At 43.0% G+C, this 19621-nt stretch overlaps 2 protein-coding genes across 3 annotated transcripts in view; both read right to left on the bottom strand.

The window, feature by feature from the left end:
- Window positions 1-7658, bottom strand: part of SAMM50 (SAMM50 sorting and assembly machinery component) — a 38447-nt gene extending 30789 nt beyond the window's left edge. Inside the window, exons 1-2 of the mRNA XM_054037875.1 lie at window positions 7505-7658; window positions 3245-3355 (exon numbers count right to left, since the gene is read on the bottom strand). Of these exons, the coding sequence (XP_053893850.1) occupies window positions 3245-3355; window positions 7505-7525 (132 nt within the window). The 5' untranslated portion in view covers window positions 7526-7658. The remainder of the gene's footprint in view (window positions 1-3244; window positions 3356-7504) is intronic.
- Window positions 7659-10746: 3088 nt separating this feature from the next.
- Window positions 10747-19621, bottom strand: part of LOC128842110 (1-acylglycerol-3-phosphate O-acyltransferase Pnpla3-like) — a 45409-nt gene continuing 36534 nt past the window's right edge. For both annotated transcript variants that reach the window (XM_054037861.1, XM_054037852.1), the window contains exons 7-9: window positions 19314-19446; window positions 14540-14656; window positions 10747-13833 (exon numbers count right to left, since the gene is read on the bottom strand). In XM_054037861.1, coding sequence (XP_053893836.1) covers window positions 13542-13833; window positions 14540-14656; window positions 19314-19446 — 542 coding nt within the window. In that variant the 3' untranslated portion in view covers window positions 10747-13541. The remainder of the gene's footprint in view (window positions 13834-14539; window positions 14657-19313; window positions 19447-19621) is intronic.

The following is a 19621-nucleotide window of genomic DNA, read 5'->3' as shown; positions in this document are numbered from 1 at the left end:
ATTTTCTCCAACCTTTTCAGTACACATAACTTTGGGACATATTACTCACTGCCAAAAAAACCAAAACAAAACAAAAACAAAACAAAAACCCCCAACCCCAAAAACAACCTCCCAAATAACCTCCTTTTTCTAATAAAATAGAAGACAGTTGCAACCTGCACTAGCAACGCGACAATAATAAATTGGTGTGCACATGTAATAGAATTAAAACTTTTTTTTATTAAGGAAAGAGACTTCATTACCAAGATTCCAGTGGGAGTGACTATGAACAAAGTCAAGAAAAGGAAACATCTTTAAAAATGAGAGCATTATGAGATGTCTCTTCTTTGCTGTATTGTTAAACATATTAAATGTATTTAACAACATCTTTTGTAGGAAAAACAGGGCTGATAAAAAATGATTATCTTTTTATTTTAATTGGATTTTATTTAAATTGAACAGGTTTTTTTTAAATAAACCTATTTAAAATTAAATATGAGACTGACAAGCTACATTAAGGCTAGCCTTGGCAGAATTCAATTTTTTTAAAATAATTTCAATGGATAGTATCTTGCTTATTTTTAAGTTTTTTAAATATTTTTGTTAATTTAAATGCTTATGGTTACAGGAAATTATGGAGGGCAAGACAATTATTTAATGACAGTAGATGCTGAGATTCTAAAAAGTTAAAGTTTTATAACTATTCAAACACAAATTGTCAACATCACATCGATATATACAAAGTAAATATCCTTAAATCAAACTATTAAGTTCCCAAGCAACATTTTTCTTACTATGCCTATCTGCACATTTATCATCACAGATGGAAATATTTCTTGTTGGTTTGTGTGTGTATGGTGAAATCGATGTTCATCAACATTTGCCAATAAAAATCTAACACCTCCAAACCTTGTTAACGCCTTAAATTAAACAGTAGATTTGCTTGCTAAGTTTTAAAGAAAGTCAGACACTGAACTGCTGGATGTCACTGGCTAAGCACCTGGAACCAGAGTTTATTGATGTGCTGAATCAACTTTTGACCACAGTAGCCTCTACTGCATGTGGAGAGAATATTTTTTTCATTTCAGTTTATTCAACTAGTTTAGTTGAACAACTAGTTCATTCAAAGATAAGAAACCAACTGGGAGCTGAAAAAGAAGGAAAGCTTGTTTTCCTCATCCAATCTATGAATAAAGCTAGGTGTGAGAGGATGAAATCTGCTAGTTCCAAAATCTTGAAGAACATGGTTGCCAGAAACAATTAGTTCAATTCACTAACTACAGATAATTAAGGCTATGATTTAGTCACAGAGATCACGGAAGTCACGGATTCCATGACTTCAGCCTGCAGGGCCCAGGAGCTGCAGGGTCCCCTGCTGCCCGCAGGGGGAGGGAACTGCAGGGTACCCCTGCCGCCTCTGGAGGCCCCCGGAGTTCCAAGGAACCCCTGAGTTCCTGGCTGAGGCAGCAGCCCTGAAGATGCAGACAGTGGGGGAACCACCAAGCTCCGGGCCACAACTGGGGAACCCCCACAGCTCCCGGCTACAGCAGGCAGCCCCCCCAGACAGCAGGGGCACCCTGCAGCTCCTGGCCCCTGTGGGCGGACCCCCAGAGCTGCAGGTGGCAAGGGTACCCTGCAGCCCCCCACTGCTTCCAGCCATGGGCGGTGGGGGACCCTGGGGCTCCGACAGACAACCCACAGTGGGGGCCCCCACAGCTGCTACACAGCTGCCTTGCTGTAGGCGGTGTGGGGACCTGCAGATCCCCATTTTGTCACACATATTTTTAGTAAAAGTTACGGACAGGTCATGGCTTCTGTGAATTTTTCTTTATTGCCTGTGACCTGTCCCTGACTTTTACTGGAAATATCCATGACAAAATCTTAGCCTTACAGATAATATTTTGTTTAATATAGGAGTTTTAAATGTAAAATATGTTTTGCTAAACTTTGATAAATTTCTTATGTAACAAGCACTTTTATTTAAAAAAAATCTGTTTGTGCATTTAATTGAATTTCCATTTAAATAGAGCTTGACACAAATCACAAGTAAAAAATTAACCATCTAGTAAATAAGAAATGCATAATTCAACATTTTAACAATATAATATAAAAGTTAAGAATCTGAATAAATGTAAGTTAAGTTATATAATTGTTTAAATAAATGTGTACAGACAGTGCAGCCTCCTGGTTAGCAAAAAGCAGCACCAAATTCAGCATGAAAGCTATATTTAGTTGCAATTCAGCATGTTTTAATACTTATCAACCAATAGGAATCAACTTTTTATTAGGAAAAGAACAAAAAAGTACAAATGCAAAACATGATTAAAATCTATTATTTAAATCACTTTAATCACTGTTTGCCTATTTAAATCACTCGTGCATAAGCCTAATTTTTTTTAGTAAAAACGGGAAGCACCAGAGAAGGGGGTCGGCTTATGAACAGGTATAGAGAGGGGAGAGGTGGGACACAGCCCCTCCCCCAACAGAGGGAGCAAGGAGAGGCAGCACAGCCAGCAGAGACAAAAGGGAAGAGGCGGGGCCAAAGTCTCTCCGCTTCTGGCCACGCTGCTCTCCCTGCAGCCTCCGAAGCAACTGCAGCTCTGGGACTGGCAGGCTGCAGCTGTGCCGATTGGCCCCATCCCCCAGAGTAGGCTGCGGCCGCACCGCCCAGCCTGCCGGAGCAGCTCCAGCCAGGCCAGAGACATCCTCCCCTGGCCCTCCCCAGATAAGGTGGGAAGGGATAGGATGGGGAGAGTGTGGGGGACCTGGGCTAGGGGTGGGGTCATGTGGAGGGTGGTCACTCCCTTGACCCCCAGCTTCTCTCCTCTCCCCCCCCCCAAAAAAAACATTTCCCCACCAGTTGCTGTCCCGGCCCATCAGGGTAAGCAGTTGGCACGCCGGGACACTTTGTTTACTTAGGTTTACCTCCATGCCTGCAGACGCTTGAGGTAAACAAACCATCTCGGCCCACCATGATGGCCCGGGAGCCAAAGTTTGCTGACCCCTGAATTATAGGGTCGGCTTATGAATGGGTCATGAAAAATTTCCATTTTTTACTTATCCATCTTGGGGCGGGGGAGGGGTGCTCAGCTTATAAATGAACCGGCTTATGATCGAGTATATACAGCAATAACAAAGGAAGCCAGACATTACTGGATTCATTCTCTTCTCTTATATCTCAAATACTGGTTTGGGATATTCCCTACAAATAAAAGATTTAAATAAAAACAAAAACCACATTCACACCCATTGATTAGGAACTCACATCTTTGTTTTCAAGGACTTCCTGCTTGGCTTCAGGTTCAACTTCAACTAGTTCAGGTTCATCTCCTAAAGCACCAAAGTCAGACCCACTCACTGGAAGAGGCTCCAGACTCTGAATAAAATATATACACAAAATAATCTGTATTTTCTATTTAATAAATTAAACATTTTGTACCACATCTAAGAGTTTTTTTCTTGTGAGGAAAATTCTCAACATTCTGCCCATCATATTATAAGGAATGACAATACACCTCTACCTCGATATAACGCTGTCCTCCGGAGCCAAAATATCTTACCACATTATAGGTGAAACCGCATTATATCGAACTTGCTTTGATCCGCCGGAGTGCGCAGCCCTGCCCCCCCAGAGCACCGCTTTACTGTATTATATCAGAATTCGTGTTATATCGGGTCACGTTATATTGGGATAGAGGTGTACCATAAATAGAAGAGAGAAAATACTGGGCATCACATTTATGTATTTGTACAGTATATATTTGCTGAAAGTTTTACTATAGATTGAATAATTTCCATGTTGAGAGTGTTTTCTTTAGTAAGATACGATATACAGTAAGTTATGTCTGCTTAGAAAGTACAGTATGCTTCTTTATCTCTACACGGTTTTGCAGGAGAACAAGTTCCTTTCCTTTGTAAAATTTCAAATATTTAACTTTTCTGATATTATTTACCAGCCCTTCAAAAATACTTGTATAATTCAATTTTTAATAGGCATCTACACTTCAGTCAGTTGTCTTATTTTTAAGGCATACTTTCACCATGTGAAGTGATAAGCAAAATTAAAAATATCAGAACATTTGGTTTAGGTGCCAAATGTCCAGAGAAACACAGGTTTTTCAGCATGTTACTTTGTTGTGTGGCTTAAATCTTTTTAGATTTGCGAACACAAGGTTTTCTTCCTATCACCAGTCCTCCGAACATCATTCTAAGAACATGACTCACCAATGTTGGAGTCTGCTTTTAAGATGAAAAGGTAAGTCAGTTCATTCAGTTTTCCAACTAAAAATGGGTTTGTTTGGTATAACTTACAGCATTATGAAATAAGAACAATAAAAACTTCACAAAGTCATGGAGTACCCTCTTACACTACTGCTGCTATCAGACTTCAGCAACAATCTCTATGGCAAGGTCACCAGCAGAGTATACACTGCATCACTTCAGGGAGAAGCTATTCTTTTGCAACACAGTAAATGCCATACTGCATCAGACCCAAGGTCCAACTAGTTCAGTATCCTGTCTCTAACAACAACCAGTACCAGTTGAGTCAGAGGGAGGTTTCAGAAGACTGCAGTAGGGAGATGTGGGATAATCTGCCCCCACCTTAGGTCTTATTCTGATCTCTACCAGAGATTTGCTTAAATCTTAATACCCCCTTCAAAAATTGTATAATTAATTATGACAACTCTGGATATTCTTGATATCCATATAAATGTCCAATCATTTTTAGAATCTTACTAAGTTCTTAGTCTCAGTAACTTCCTGTAACAATAAATTCCACTGCCTAATTACATATTGTGTGAAAAGACATGCCTTTATCAATTTAAAATTTACCATCTTTTCATTTCACTGATTATTATGTTGGGGTTCTGGAACCAGAATGAAAAATACGAGCTAAGGCAACATATGCTGAAATTATACTATTCTATGACTTATGCAATATGTAAGCCGACGGCTCTGTTTTTGTGCATATTAGGTAACTTGAATCTAGGTATGGTACCTTAACTCCGAGTTTCTTGACTTAGAATCATAGAACTGAAGGGGGGCCTCGAGAGGTCATTGCACTCATGGCAGGACTAAGTATTATCTAGACCACCCCTGACAGGTGTTTGTCCAACCTGTTCTTAAAAATCTCCAAGGACAGCGATTCCACAACCTCCTAGGCAATTTATTCCAGTGCTTAACCACCCCGACAGTTAAGACGTTTTTCCTAATGTCAAACCTATGTGGAAGTAGCGAAAGAACTGACAGGGATGTGAAGGGGATTTTCTCCGACACCTAAATTTCTCTTGCTGCAATTTAAGCCCACTGCCTCTTGTCCTATCCTCAGAGGTTAAGAAGAACCATTTTTCTCCCTCCTCCTAGTAACAACCTTTTATGTACTTGAAATCTTATGTCCCCTCTCAATCTTCTCTTTTCCAGACTAAACAAACCCAATTTTTTAAATCTTCCCTCATAGGTCATGTTTTCTAGACCTTTAATAATTTTTGTTGCTCTTCTCTGGACGTTCTCCAATTTGTCCATATCTTTCCTGAAATGTGGCGCCCAGAACAGGACACAATACTCCAGTTGAGGCCTAATCAGCACGGACTACAGCGGAAGAATTACTTCTCATGTCTTGCTTACAACACTCCTGCTAATAGATCCCAAAATAACGTTCACTTTTTTTGTAACGGTGTCACACACTGGTGACTCATATTTAGCTTATGGTCCACTATGACCCCCAGATTCCTTTCTGTAGTACTACTTCCTAGATAGTCATTTCCCATTTTGTAGGTGCGCAATTGATTGTTCCTTCCTAAATGGAGTACACTGCTACCTCAATATAATGTGACCTAATATAACACGAATTTGGATATAACGCGGTAAAGCAGTGCTCCAGGGGGGGCAGGGCTGCGCACTCCGGTGGATCAAAGCAAGTTCAATATAACGCCATTTCACCTAAAACGCGGTAAGATTTTTTTGGCTCCTGAGGACAGTGTTATATCCAGGTAGAGATGTACTTTGCATTAGTCCTCCTTGAATTTCATCCTATTTACTTCAGACCATTTCTCCAGATCATTTTGAATTTTAATCCTATTCTCCAAAGCACTTGCAACCCCTCCCAGCTTGGTATCGTCTGCAAACTTTACAAGTGTACTCTCTATGCCATTATCTAAATTATCTAATATATTATCTAAAACTTCCAAATGTTATTCAGAAAAGCCAAATATTTTAATGACTTTTATAGTTTTGGGGACACCAGTGCAAATATATGAGACTGCCATGGGGGAGGCAGGAACCACTTTGCATAAAAGCCGCAGCCCCCATCCCCATTCTTCTATGATCTCGGTCCTTCAGATTTATTAATTATTATTATTATTATTATTATATGTCACCACTTCCCAGTTTTAGATTACAGAAAGACAGGCGGTCCTTTGAAAACAGACAAAAGGTGTGCGACAGCAGACCCTAATCACAGGCACTTCAGAGAAGGAAGAAAGGACCTGGACAGAGAGTTAAACTCTTCCTGAGGAAATCAGTGTGGAGAGCAAAGCCAAACCCTGGGCGGGGGCGCCTATTCACCATATCAGTCCCTCCCTCTTCCTAGCACAGCCAAATGTCAGCAGTTCTGCAAAAGGGCCTGCCATCCAGAGCTGGTGCATCTGACACTCCCCGCCCCACGGGCCTATATCCCGCCTGCAGACCCTCATGGAGCGTATGTGAAATATTTCAGGTTAACTCGCCTGCCGCGCAGTTTGCCTTCCCCCGGCAGCAGCGTATTATTGCCTAGGCTGACAAATTCGCAGGGGGGGGGGGCAAATTTATAATAGTAGCATTTTTGTAATCGCGGCATCAGTAACGCTGCAATTCTACCAATCGTCGCGCGTATTGAAGCCATCAATGATGGTGCAATGCCATTTAGTAAACATACTCGCGAGAATCCTAAACTGCACCGGACCCCCGCTTAAAGATGGGGTTTTGGATCCACGCGCGGTCCCACGCTATAAGCAAAATTGCGCTATACGGACGGGCGTTCAAGTGAAGGCCCACTGTACTTGTAATTTTATTTATAATAAAACTTGTAAATGTTCAATTACTTTAATTTAGATTCATTTTAGTTCAAACGAATTTGTAAAAAAACTAAAACACGTTTATAGGGGGCCTGGGACGGCAAAGTCATTAAACCACCACTGCCCACCGGGCAGTGACTCCACGCCGGGCAGGGGCCCCTGCTGCTGCAGCCGGTCACTGACACGCGGGGAACGGAGAACCCTGCCGCCCCGGGCCCACGCTCACAGGGAACCGCCCCAGGCCCGTTGTTAGAGGCGAGGCGAGGCGGGGCGGGGCAGCCTCCCCCTCCCGGGATAAAGCCGCAGCCCGCGGGGAAGGGGTTGGGAGGCCCCCGGGGACCAAGGCTCCCCCCGCTACTCAGAGGCCCCCGGCCAGGCCGGGCCCGGCCCCGCTCCCGAAGGTCGCGCCAGCGGGCGCGGCTCCTCCTCTGCCCCGGGGCCCTACGCGCCAGCGGGGCCGGCAGGGACCTCACCCGCGCGTGCACCGTCCCCATGGCCGCGCCGCCGCCGCCGAGCGGGGAGAGCAGCGATCCCACAGCGAGGGCAGCGCGCGGCGGTCAGCACCGGGCCCACAGCAAAGCCCGCGGCACGGAGGCAGCCATGACACCCGGGAGCTCCGCCCCCACCGGCTCTTATTGGCCAGCAGAGCTGAAAGGGGCGGAGCAAGCAGTGAAGTTCCCGGATGGAGGGGGGAGGCAAGCGAGAGGGGAGGATCAGGATGGGCCAAGTGGCAGGCCCGGGTGGAGGCCTGTTCCCCCGCTTCCCTAAAGCCGCAGCTGCGGCAGGAGGCTAAGTTACTGTGGAAGTTGGTGGCCTGGGCTTGGCAGAATTTAAAACTGGTCAATTAAAACATGGTGCACCACCAGCAAGGCAGGGCAAGGGCTGCAGCGTGCAGAAAAGGTGAGGTGGCGGCTAGAGCATTTCAAACGAGGGAGGCAGAAGATAACTTTCAGATTTCAGAGTAGCAGCTGTGTTAGTCTGTATCCGCAAAAAGAACAGGAGTACTTGTGGTACCTTAGAGACTAACAAATTTATTTGAGCATAAGCTTTTGTGGGTTTGCTGTCAGTAACACCGGGCTGCAAGGGTGGTGTCTGTTTGCAAGTGACTGCTAGGTGGGGGGAGGAGTCTGGTCTTAGCTAACCTCATCCCCTGCTCCTCGACCTTGCAAGACACAAGCAGCATAGTAGAGAGCCTTGCACTAGTTGATGTGAAAAACAGACTTCAGTAGCAGAGGAACATAATGCCAAAACCAGTAGCCACACTGACCCTCGCACACATTCAGTCTCGCAGCATCATAGAGGTGCTGTCTTGTGCCAGTAAAATGTAAAAAGGCTTTTAGGCAGGGCCGGATTAACCTTTTGTGGGCCTGGCCCCAAACATATTTGTGGGCCCCCATGGAGGCAATGGAACATGGCGTGGTGAGGTCAGTCCCCAGAGCGAGGGGGAGCAGAGGCAGAGGTGAGCTGGGGTGGGGCAGGGAGCTGCGGGTGGGTGCAAAGCACCCATCGCTTTTTCCCCGTGGGTGCTCCAACCCCAGAGCACCCAAGGAGTCGGCGCCTATGCCCCCAAGCCCCACCTCCTGGCCGCACTCACCAGCGCTGCTGGGAGGTGACTGTCTGCCGGGCTGAGCTGGCAGCGCAGCCAAGGCCAGTCCCAGGGCCGGGAATTGCTCTGGCCCCTTGGGAATGGCGCGATCAGCCAGGCCAGGACCTGCCCCGGCCAGGATCCCTCAAGATGCACTTCCCTGGAGGGGCCCAGCCAAGCCCTCCGCACTGTCTCCCCCTCCACCTGGTTGAGACTGCCCAGGCTTCTGCACCAGTCCCAAGTGGCTCAGCTCCGGGGAGACAGCTGGGGCCCCTCAAGTGGTGAGAAGGAGAGAGTGCCAAGAGCCAGAGGTGCACTGGGGTCCGGCCAGGGGTCTGAAAGGAGCAGGGGGTGGGGCCAGAGAGAGGAGAGGAGCCTTTGGCCAGCCAGCAGTCAGGCTGAGAGGAGCAAATGGTGGGTGGGGGGAGCCAGTGGGGTCTCAGGGTGCAGTGCAAGCGGAGCAGGCCGGGGCCCTTTCTGAGCATGGGCCCAGCTCCATGGAGCCACACTCAGCCTTGCCATGTGAAAGGGGTCACCAATACAAAAATCAGTATGCTAGATGCTGTACAAACATGTAACAAAAAGTTTACAGGCCACATATAAGGCAACTAAGTTGATATACGGGAGAAGGAAGCACAAGGCCTGGTTCTCCACTTAAGATTTATGGCAGCAGGGTGGTGTCAAAAACCCCAGTGTAGAACACAGCTATGCCATCAGAAGCATGTTTCTGGTGATGTCGTTCGTGGAAGAGAGCTCTGTGTAAACTCCAAGTTGTCTCTCACCAGCAGAATTTGGTCTAATAAAATAATATTACTTCACCCACTTCCGCTCTCTTGTTCCTATTCTGGCATAAATAAATAAATAAATAAATGTTGGTGGATGGCTGCATCTCTACTAGGAGGCTATGCAGGCATAGGCTCTGTAGTATAGAAATAGCCCAAAGCATGGGTCAACACTGGTCCTTATGGAAGGCAGTGGGTTTGGCTCTGGAGGTTATAGGTCAGCTCTCTTTTCAGTTCAAAATAAAAAACACATTCTTCATATAGTTTTCCTCTCCTGAGATAAATAAATACCCTAGAGAATCAATGTTTATATACAACTTCCTTGTGTGTCTTATTCTGAGTGTTCTTGTATGTATCAAAGTAACCATCTTACCCTTATGCAATTCTCCTGCCAAGACTGTAAGAAAGCATTTCACTCCCTCCTCCTTCTCCCTCTCCCCCAAACCCCAATCCATTAATTGATCACTTTGTTAGCTTGGCATATTTAAGTGCTTTTTGAAAGTGAATTCAAAACATGGAGTGTCTCAGCCTTGTAAACTGATGGATAAGATATCCCTCAAATAACAATACATTCAAATGGGAAGGAGAAAGGTACCCAGTCGTGTTCATGAACCTTTATCACAATGGTGTCCAAAGTATAGCCCCAATGCTGTACTTGTGGGGCCTGCCTTACATGTTCTGATTCAGAAGCTAAAGTATCATTAGAAGAAAAAAAAAAAAAGTTTCTAGCCTGCACTGATGCAGAGATAATGTGAACAGACTATGAGTAATTCAGTGTCATCTGTCCAAGTCTTAAGGCAGTTTGAACCAAGACTCAGCTGTGAACACCTTGCCCCCTCTGACAGGGTGCCAGCTCTAAAGTCAAATGAGGATTCTTCAGAGTCAACCTTATCTATTTAAGCACTGATCATTTTAATGGAGGGACAGAGAGGAAGCAACAGACACTGGGTTGAGAACTGCAAGTTTCTGCAGGAAAGGAAATGCAGAGGAAAGAAGAGAGACTAGGAAGAAGAAAAAAATAGGATGGAGAAAGAAGAGCAACAAAGGGTTTGAAAAGCACTAGGGCAATTTAAAAATATTAAAATGCAAAGTTACAAACATCACATGTGGCACTTTAGTTGGTAGTCTCAGCAGAGAAGCCTAAGACCGTGTATGAAGCAAGGCTAATTAATGCACTAATTTCCTTGAAAGCAAATAGATCCTTTAGCTCCGACAGGAAGCATATAGAGAGGCTACTGGTAGGAAGCTTGCAGAGTTGATACCCTTGCTGTATCTGTTACAAAGCTAAAAAATGGAGTCAAGTTTTGTTATTCCAACATTCTTCACTACCACAAATTCCACTTACAAATTAAAAACCAATTTATGATTTATTTATTTTTAAAAAGGATGAAGCTTACAGAGGTGTAAAAGTGCATGTAGTGATAGGAAAATCAGTCCAATACATGATTAGCAAAACAGCATTTCAGAGATCTCAACAACAGAGAGTTATAAGAAATGAAAAAGACTATAGCAAAGGAACAGCAAGGATTTTAAAAATTATCTTAGAAAACTTACAGTATCAACCCTAGTAAAGTGCATTTTCCTGTAATGTGTGAAACAAGCCTGCTTATTAGCCACTTTGCCTTATCGTGATTGCAAAAAATAAAGCGGTCTACAATACTTGATACAATTGTGTAGTTAACCATACTTTCCAAGAATATCAGTAGATTTCCATGTATTTCCTTGCTATTTTGAAGATTCCACTATGATTTTGAACAGAAAAATTGTAAAAAAAAATTAAATGGCAGCAAGGGGTGGGGGGGAAAGAGAATTGTGTTACAGGAAACGCAGGCCACAATCCTGCAAAGGACTTGTGAATGTATATTAGTCCCATTGAAGGCAATGGGGCTTCTTATAGATGTAAAATTAAGTATGTTTGTAAGTCAGTAGAGTTGTGGCCTAAATATTATCTCATAAGGAGGACATTAAAATAATTTACCAAAACAGTATTTTCTAAAACATGGCAAGAAAAAAAAAAAAAAAACCTCCATAACATCAATTTACCATTACAAGTGAGATTATATAGAACCACAGCTTGTGTTTTATTTTTTTTTTTAAATAAAAATTAGTGGTTATACCAATATTTTTCTTTTAACAAGTCACCATGAAGAATCAAAGACATAAAAGAGTCCAATAACAAAAATCAAGTACCATTTTTTCAAGTGAGATAGCACCAAAGATATAAAAATTATGTAGAATATAAAAATGCTTCAATACTTTATGGGGGAACATACATTATAGTTTTACAACATTTTAACAATATTTTTAAAGCATTTTAATTAGAGTTTATTCTTAAAATGTAGTACTTTGAGTTGTGAATTTTCTTTGAAAACCTAAAGAACTGCTTAACATTTAGTCCAAGTTGGGAACGTTAAGGTTTTGACAACTTAAAGACCTGGAGATATTCAAAATTTACACTATAATATTATAAAAAAAATATTTTTTCTTCTCTTGTCCTTCCCATCTCCAGCCAGTTTTCTTTACAGGCCACTCCCAATAAATGCTTGAGAGAGTTCTCTCTTCTCCCTGGAGTACAGCTGATTTACTCCAAGTTTACACCACTGTACTAGAAATAACATTTGGCCCCTAAATGCCAAGTCTTTTTCAAGCAAGCCACAAGAGGTTACTTCCACCTATGGTTTTTTTCAAAACCACCATTAGCCCAAAACATGTTGCTAAAAAACATATGTACTTATTTTATCATTAAAACAGTGGTTTAATAATTATCTTCATAACTATCAGAGTTTTGTCAGATGAGCTCATAAATACTTAATTTAAGCCTGTCTATACTGAGATTTTAAACCACAATGGCACCTTTATAGAGAATAATTTTTATAAACTGCTACAAATTTCAGCATGGATAGGACTTGATGTTTTGGGGGAAGAGGACAGGGATTTTTTTATTTTTTATTTTTAAACAGTTGATTTAGACCTGCATGCAGCTCTTTATGGTATAATACAAGGGTAACAATATCACCACATTTGTTTTGAACTTCGCTTATTCATTCTGATCTCAAGAAGGGCACAAATGTTCGTAAATTTCCCTACACTGCTTGAGATAAGTTAGCACAAGAAGTGCTAAACAAACCAAATGGAATCACTGGGATCCCCTTTCTGCTCCTCCAAGGAATAAAAAAAGAAGGCGGCCTCCTTTTCCATTTTACAGAAGATGTATATAATCCACAAATCAGAGCGCAAGCCTGACACTGTTCAGTCATAATGTAATGTCACAAAGATGTTTTGCAATGGTTGTATTTTGACAACTTAATTGTTGCTCTATACAGTTCCACTCAATGATACAGTCTTTTCAAAAGACCACTGGTCTAGAGATTTTTCTTTTTAAAATATCTTTAAAAACATTAGTTCAAATTAAGCCTTGCTAAGCATGCACAACTCCACTGAAGTCAATAGAGTTGTGCCCCTTAACACTTACGGCTAAATGTGGCCCAGTTCTTGTGACTTTTTTCCTTCTCAATACTTAAGGAAAAGAGGCACATTGTAAAACTTATTGGGAATGGTGAACTTGGATTACATTATGAATTGTATGTTACAGTATGTAATCAAAGTTGGTGCCTTTTTTCCACAAAACAGTACATTTAAACAAAAGGCAAATACACAGATATTGGAGGCCCTCAAAAAGTTCCTTATGTACATTTCCCTTTATAAAGTACAAGTTGCCTGATTTCATGCAAGTGCTAAAAATTAATCTAACACCACCATACACATTTATTATTTAAAAGCATGCCTTTTAAAATGTAACTTTTCTATAAATGCTTGTTTCAGTCTAGAACAAGTAATTTATAGGGTTTGATTTTATGTAGCTTTTTAATTACAGGTAGCTTAGAGTGAAATCTTTTTCCAGATATTGTGCTATTGTAATGCTGAAATGAAGCCGGTGATTTAATAGATTAACAAGAATGTGACTGTTACGTAGTACAGTGACAACTGTTTTGTATCATCCTTAGCATTGTAAAGGCCCCAAAGGCAATTTGTCATTGAGCTGTAAACAAAACAGTCTTCCAATACTTATTGGCAAGATGGAAGAATGAGTTCAGTTCACAAGGTTTAAGCTTCTCTGTCAGACAGATTTCAGAGCTTTCAAAATTAATCTTCTGAGGTAGTTTGGAAACTCTTGTCTGAGGAGGAGTCAAAATCCGTTTCCAAGCCAGATTCTTCAGAATTCATGAAGAAAATATGATGAGAATCAGAGTCTGAGAGCCCCTTTATACCAACAGAAATTTCCTTCCCTGCTGAGTCTCTGCAGTATGGAAAATCCCAGAGCCAACCTTCAAGGTCCGCAGCCGAGTGTGGCACTTTAGAATGGCAGTAGGGAGAATGGAACTCTACATTAGGTGGAACAGTCTGACATTTTCTTAGTGATGCATAGCTCTCTTTACTGTGGGGGAGGGGAGAAACAAAAACAATCTATTAGAAATATTTTAAATGAGGTTTCTGTTTCAGTTCAAGGGATAATGGAACAGGGGTTCTTCCTACATACAAGGGGAACATAGATGACATGACAGCATCTCGCAGGGAAAATAAATGTGGATTCTAAGTATATTATTTTTAATGGGGTGATAGAAAATAAGGCATCAAAGGTCTGAACTTCAATGGAGCACATCTTACTGGGGGTGCCCGCATAGTTTTGAAGTGTGATGCAACTCAAGTATGGAAGGGTTGTATGAAGAAAATCAGTAGGATGATCAGATAAGCCTCAGATAACAAGGCTAAATTTGAGGTGCATCAGAGTGGGAAATCCAGTGGTCTGCTACAAACAAACAAACAAAAAAACTGGAGAGGTAGTACCAACAGGCAAGCTATCAATTGTCTCAGCTATTATCAGTCCTGAGGAAAGAGCATGAAGCCATTTACTGAAGAAACCTCTTCAAGTCTAATGAAGAGAGCAGGAAAACAACCCCTTAGTATACTGTAATAGAGAGAACAGGGCTTTGGTAGAAGTGAAACAAAATTTCTACTTATCCTTGAAATAATCAACTAATGTTTGCAACATAATATAAATAATTGCACTAAGTTTTGTTTTGACTGGCAAAATAAATGTAAGAGAGATGCATAAGTTTGCACATAGCAGCACAATGATTTACCTGGATGTACTGAGTAGCTTATTTCTTGCCCGAGAATAAACTGTACTAACAATCCGACGTAGTTGTCCCTGCATCCATTGAAAATCATCAGGGATATCGGGAAACCAGTCTACTAACCTGCAGTCATCAAAAAATAAAATGTTTCAGCAAACCTGAATTTATGTTGAAAGTTTCATAGAAGGTTTGGAATGCAAACTTTAACACACATGCGCACACACCCTGCTAATGTGGAGGTTACTTACTGTAACTGGAGACTCTTAGAAATGTGTGGTCCCTATCTGTATTCCACATGTGTGCCATGCACCCAAGTCTGGAAATTCTTCAAAGCAGCGTCCATTGACCCGCACATGCAGAGTAGCTCTCCTAGTGCTCCCAGCCGAACGTATTAAGAGGCAGTGGGGGCTCAACACCTTTCCACTTCCCTTTCTAACCACGAATCCAACAGGATCTGAAGCAGAGGGGATGAAGGAGTGCAGATAGGGACCACACATCTTGAAGAAGCCTCCAGTTATAGTAAGTAACTGTGATGGCCCCTATGTGTATTCCACACATGGGTAATTGGGAAGCAGCGTTCAGCATGGAGGTGGGTGCAAGGAAATTGGTAGCAAAGATGCATGTAATATTGCCGATCCTACTGCTGCATCTGCTGCCAAAGCATGAACTAGGGCATAATGTGTTGTGAACAGGTGCCTGCTCTGCAGATGTCCTGCAGTGGAATGTATGATAGGGATGCCATGGAGGCAGCCTGTGCTTGCGTGGAGTGAAGTGTGATACCTCGAGGGGGAGGAATGTTTGCTATCTTGTAGTATTCTAAGATATATCCCGAGACCTATTTCAAAATCTTCTGGGATGATATGGCTTGCCCACGTGACTTCTCTGGTATGGTGATAAAGAGTCTCAGTGATTTCCTAAATGGTTTGGCTCTTTGCAGGTAAAATTCCAGGGCAGGCCAGACATCAAAAGATTGGAGTCTCTTACCTTCAGAGGAAGCGTGGGATTTCAGGAACAATACAGGTAACTATCATTTCGTAGATGTGGAACTCAAACAATCTCGGGGAGAAACTTGGGGTATAATCAAAGAGAAACCTTTTCTTTGTGAAACACTATATAAGGAGAGTCAATCGTGATAGCTAAGAGGGTCAGGGAGCTCAGAACCGAGGTAATAGCTACTAAGAGTACCACTTTCCTGGACAGGTGGGCCATGGTACAAGTTGCCATGGATTCAAAAGGCAGACTACAGAGTCTGGACAGGACAACGTTAAGCTCCCATTAAGGGCTAGGGGTGGGTAAACTTTTTGGCCTGAGGGCCACATCTGGGTATGGAAATTGTATGGCAGGCCATGAATGCTCACAAATTGGGGGTTGGGGTGTGGGAGGGGGTGATAGCTCTGGCTGGGGGTGTGGGCTCTCGGGTGGGGCCAGAAATGAGGAGTTCAGGGAGCGGGAGGGGGCTCTGGGCTGAGACAGGGGGTTGAGGTGCAGGGGGGAGGGGGAGGGCTCCAGATGGGGTTGCGGGCTCAGGGGTGGGGCTGGGAATGAGGGGTGGGGGGGTGCAGGAGGTTGCTCCGGGCTGGGACGGAGGGGTTCGGAGGGCAGGAAGGGGTCAAGAGTGCAGGATACGGGCATTGCTTACCTCAAGCAGCTCCCAGAAGCGGCGGCATGTCCCCCCTCCAGCTCCTACGCGGAGGCACAGCCAGGCGGCTCTGCACACTGCCCTGTCCGCAGGCGCCACTTCTGCAGCTCCCATTGGCCGCAGTTCCCAGCCAGGAAGCACTGCAGGGGAAGCACTTAGGGTGGGGGCAGTGTGCAGAGTCCCCTGGCTGCCCCTATGTGTAGGAGCTGGAAAGGGGACATGCTGCTGCTTCTGGGAGCCATGCGGAGTGGGGCAAGCCCCAGACCCCGCTCCCCAAGGGGAGCTCGAGGGCCGGATTAAAACGTCTAGAGGGCCGGATGCGGCCCCCAGGCCGTAGTTTGCCCACCCCTGGTTTAATTACTGCTGGGAAGGTCCTGATCAGGCCTTTCATGAATTGTACTGTAGTTGGGTGAGTAAAGACAGAGTGTCCTTTCACAAGAGGAAGAAAGGCATTAATTGCAGTTAGGTGTACTCAAAGCAAACAAATAGAGATCTGAAGTCTGTATGGATAGGAGAATGAAAACTACTGCTCTATACTATCTTTTTTCATTTGTGGACCCCTAAACATTTTTGAATGGAGATGCAGATGTCTTTGGAAATTCAACCTATGGCCGCGGACCCCTAATGTAGAAGTCTTAGATTGAAAACTAACTGAACAGAATTCATTCATTCATTGGAGCCGGCTCCTTAGGTACCATTCATAATGTCTCATCTGATCTGGACCGGCTCAGGGAAAAAACATGTTTCTTATGGACAGTCCTAAATGGTGATCTGTCTGTCATGACAGTGCCCTTTACTCATGGGGAGCCCTGAAAGAGGAGTTCTTGGGCTTACATGTTGATGGCTCTGCTGCAAGGCATGTGCTTGGAGGGACACTGGTAGGCAGCAGAGGCTGATATATATAGGGGTCTCCCTGCCCCAGGTCACAAAGCAGCCTCAGCCTTCTCCATCCAGTACTTCCATAAGCAAAACTCCTGGGCTTCTTGAGTTCTGGGTGGGAAGGAGTGACAGATGCTACACTTTGCAGAGAGATGTGCCTCACCTAGACACTACAGGCAGCATTGAAGTTCATCACTGATAGAGAAGGATCGAGGGCAGGGGACACATTTCTTGAAATAGTCCTGGAGTTGGGGAGAGGTTCCCCAACCAGGAAAACAAACTACTCTATACTATGAACTTTTTAATGACTAACTACTAATCTAAGAACATAACTATTTACAATTTTTTTCTTTATAGGTAATGCAACGACATGAAGGAGGACACAATTCTGGCTCAGGCTATGCAGCAGTAAGGAGGATCTGGGGAAGCGTCTACTTGCACTGCCTCCTGTACTCACAGCCAGGAGCACTAGGAGAGCTACTGTGCATGTGCAAGCCAATGGAGACTGCTTTGAAGAATTTCCAGACTCAGGCACACTGTGTGCATGCGTACCCATGTGTGGAATACATATAGGGATCATTACTCAAAGAAGAACTTTTGGCTGTAAATTTTCTTCCTAATCCTTCCAGTATTTTCTGTAGAGTGAGTTATTGTGATGAGGTTCTGCTGTTTATGCACTGGGATGCCCTCCATCCTAGTACAGAGTTTAGGACCTCAGGACAACTTAATTTCTTTGTTGTATATCAGAGGTACACACAAGCTATGGGTTGTAGAACATGTTTTGACTCCAAGGGCAGAATTCTGCCCCAATAAATAAGTTTGTATGAAATGTAAGGGCTTGCCCACACAGTATGCTCTGATCAGGGTGTAAATTCTAATGCACACCAGTGTGTTGCACAATAAACTGTCAGGGGGGAACCTGCTGGTACACACTGAAAACTCCCTAGCGAGCATTGACATAATACTCTTTGAAACAGGACTACGTCCACTAGAGAACTTTTAGTGCATGACATGCTAGTGTGCCCACTAGAATTTACACTCCAGCTGGCATGCATCATGTAAACAAACCCTTAGTGAAACTCTGACTGCATTACTATAAAGATTTTTGATGTGATTTTTAAGTGATTACAACATAAGTGAGACCTGGATACAGGTTAACTATCACCAAAGAATGAAGCCGTGTAAATTAAATTGTTATATTTTGCTATGAGCAGCACATTAAAAGGGAATCCATCTGAAGGCATTGTACCTGCTATAGCGGATTACTATAACTGAAAAAAGTTAGCAAATGAACAAAACAAAAAACAAACAAAGAAACCTGACCCTTTCTGATTTATTTTGTATATAATCAGTTTCTCCCTTGTTGAGGAGACACTTGTGGGCAAAAGAAATCCTTAATTTTTCAAACAAACAGTCTTTAGATATAGAACTTTTTTTTAGACGTGGCTTAGCTATTATAATTTTTTTTAAATCAGTCAATTAAAAGATACTTCATATATTAACAGGTTTCAGAGTAGCAGCCGTGTTAGTCTGTATCCGCAAAAAGAAGAACAGGAGTACTTGTGGCACCTTAGAGACTAACAAATTTATTAGAGCATAAGCTTTCGTGGACTACAGCCCACTTCTTCGGATGCATACCGAAGAAGTGGGCTGTAGTCCACGAAAGCTTATGCTCTAATAAATTTGTTAGTCTCTAAGGTGCCACAAGTACTCCTGTTCTTCTTTTTTCATATATTAAAAAGACTAAATACATATGGAATTCTAGAAATCTCCCCTTTTCTATCCATCTTTCAGTTAGCAAGCTTTTATTAAAGGCTGTTAGCTCTGCACAGAAAACATCTGAAAGATGAAGCAATATGAGCAGGGCCGGCTCTACCATTTTTGCCGCCCCAAGCGAAGAAAAAAAAAAAAAAAAAAAAAAAAAAAGCCGCCCGAACTGCCGAAGCAAAAAAAAAAAGCCGCTCGGACTGAGCCGCCCCAAGAATGGCCAGAATGCCGCCCTTCAGCATGTGCCGCCCCAGGCACGTGTTTCGCTGGTGCCTGGAGCCAGCCCTGAATATGGGGAAGGGAACATAAGCTACAATTTACATACATGCTAGAAACAGTTCTAGAACTCAAAGTCAAGTCTTCAGTGCGTTTCAGAACACTTAATACACTGTTAGCTTGTTAGTCATGACTATAAAAATAATAAATGAAAAAGAATAAAAAATCTTAATGAGCCAGAAGTATGGGTTCTCTAATAGTTCTTAAATAGAACCTCACCTTAAAGCAACAGAATAGGCAGACTCCACTGGCAGGGTATATGGCAATATCAGATAAGACATCACTCGCATTGGTAAGAGTTTAGAGAGCTGGGCATAGAACCCGCTCTTCTCTTTACAAGCTTCTTGTAATGCTGGAAAATAAGGATTTTTTAAAAAACAGCTTTTAGAATACATTTTTGGTTTTAAATTTACTGTTCAAACAAGTTATTTTAGGTGTAGTGATGTCTTTTAGTGTTCTAGAAGGGTGATTAATATTGAAGCACAATTGACAAGCAACATTAACTAAATGAGCACTTAGTTTGTGGC

This window comes from Malaclemys terrapin, chromosome 1 (assembly GCF_027887155.1).
Source record: "Malaclemys terrapin pileata isolate rMalTer1 chromosome 1, rMalTer1.hap1, whole genome shotgun sequence".
Taxonomy (NCBI): domain Eukaryota; kingdom Metazoa; phylum Chordata; order Testudines; family Emydidae; genus Malaclemys; species Malaclemys terrapin.
The sequence above is the reverse complement of the archived record's forward strand: the minus strand, read 5'-3'. Positions and strand labels throughout refer to the sequence as shown.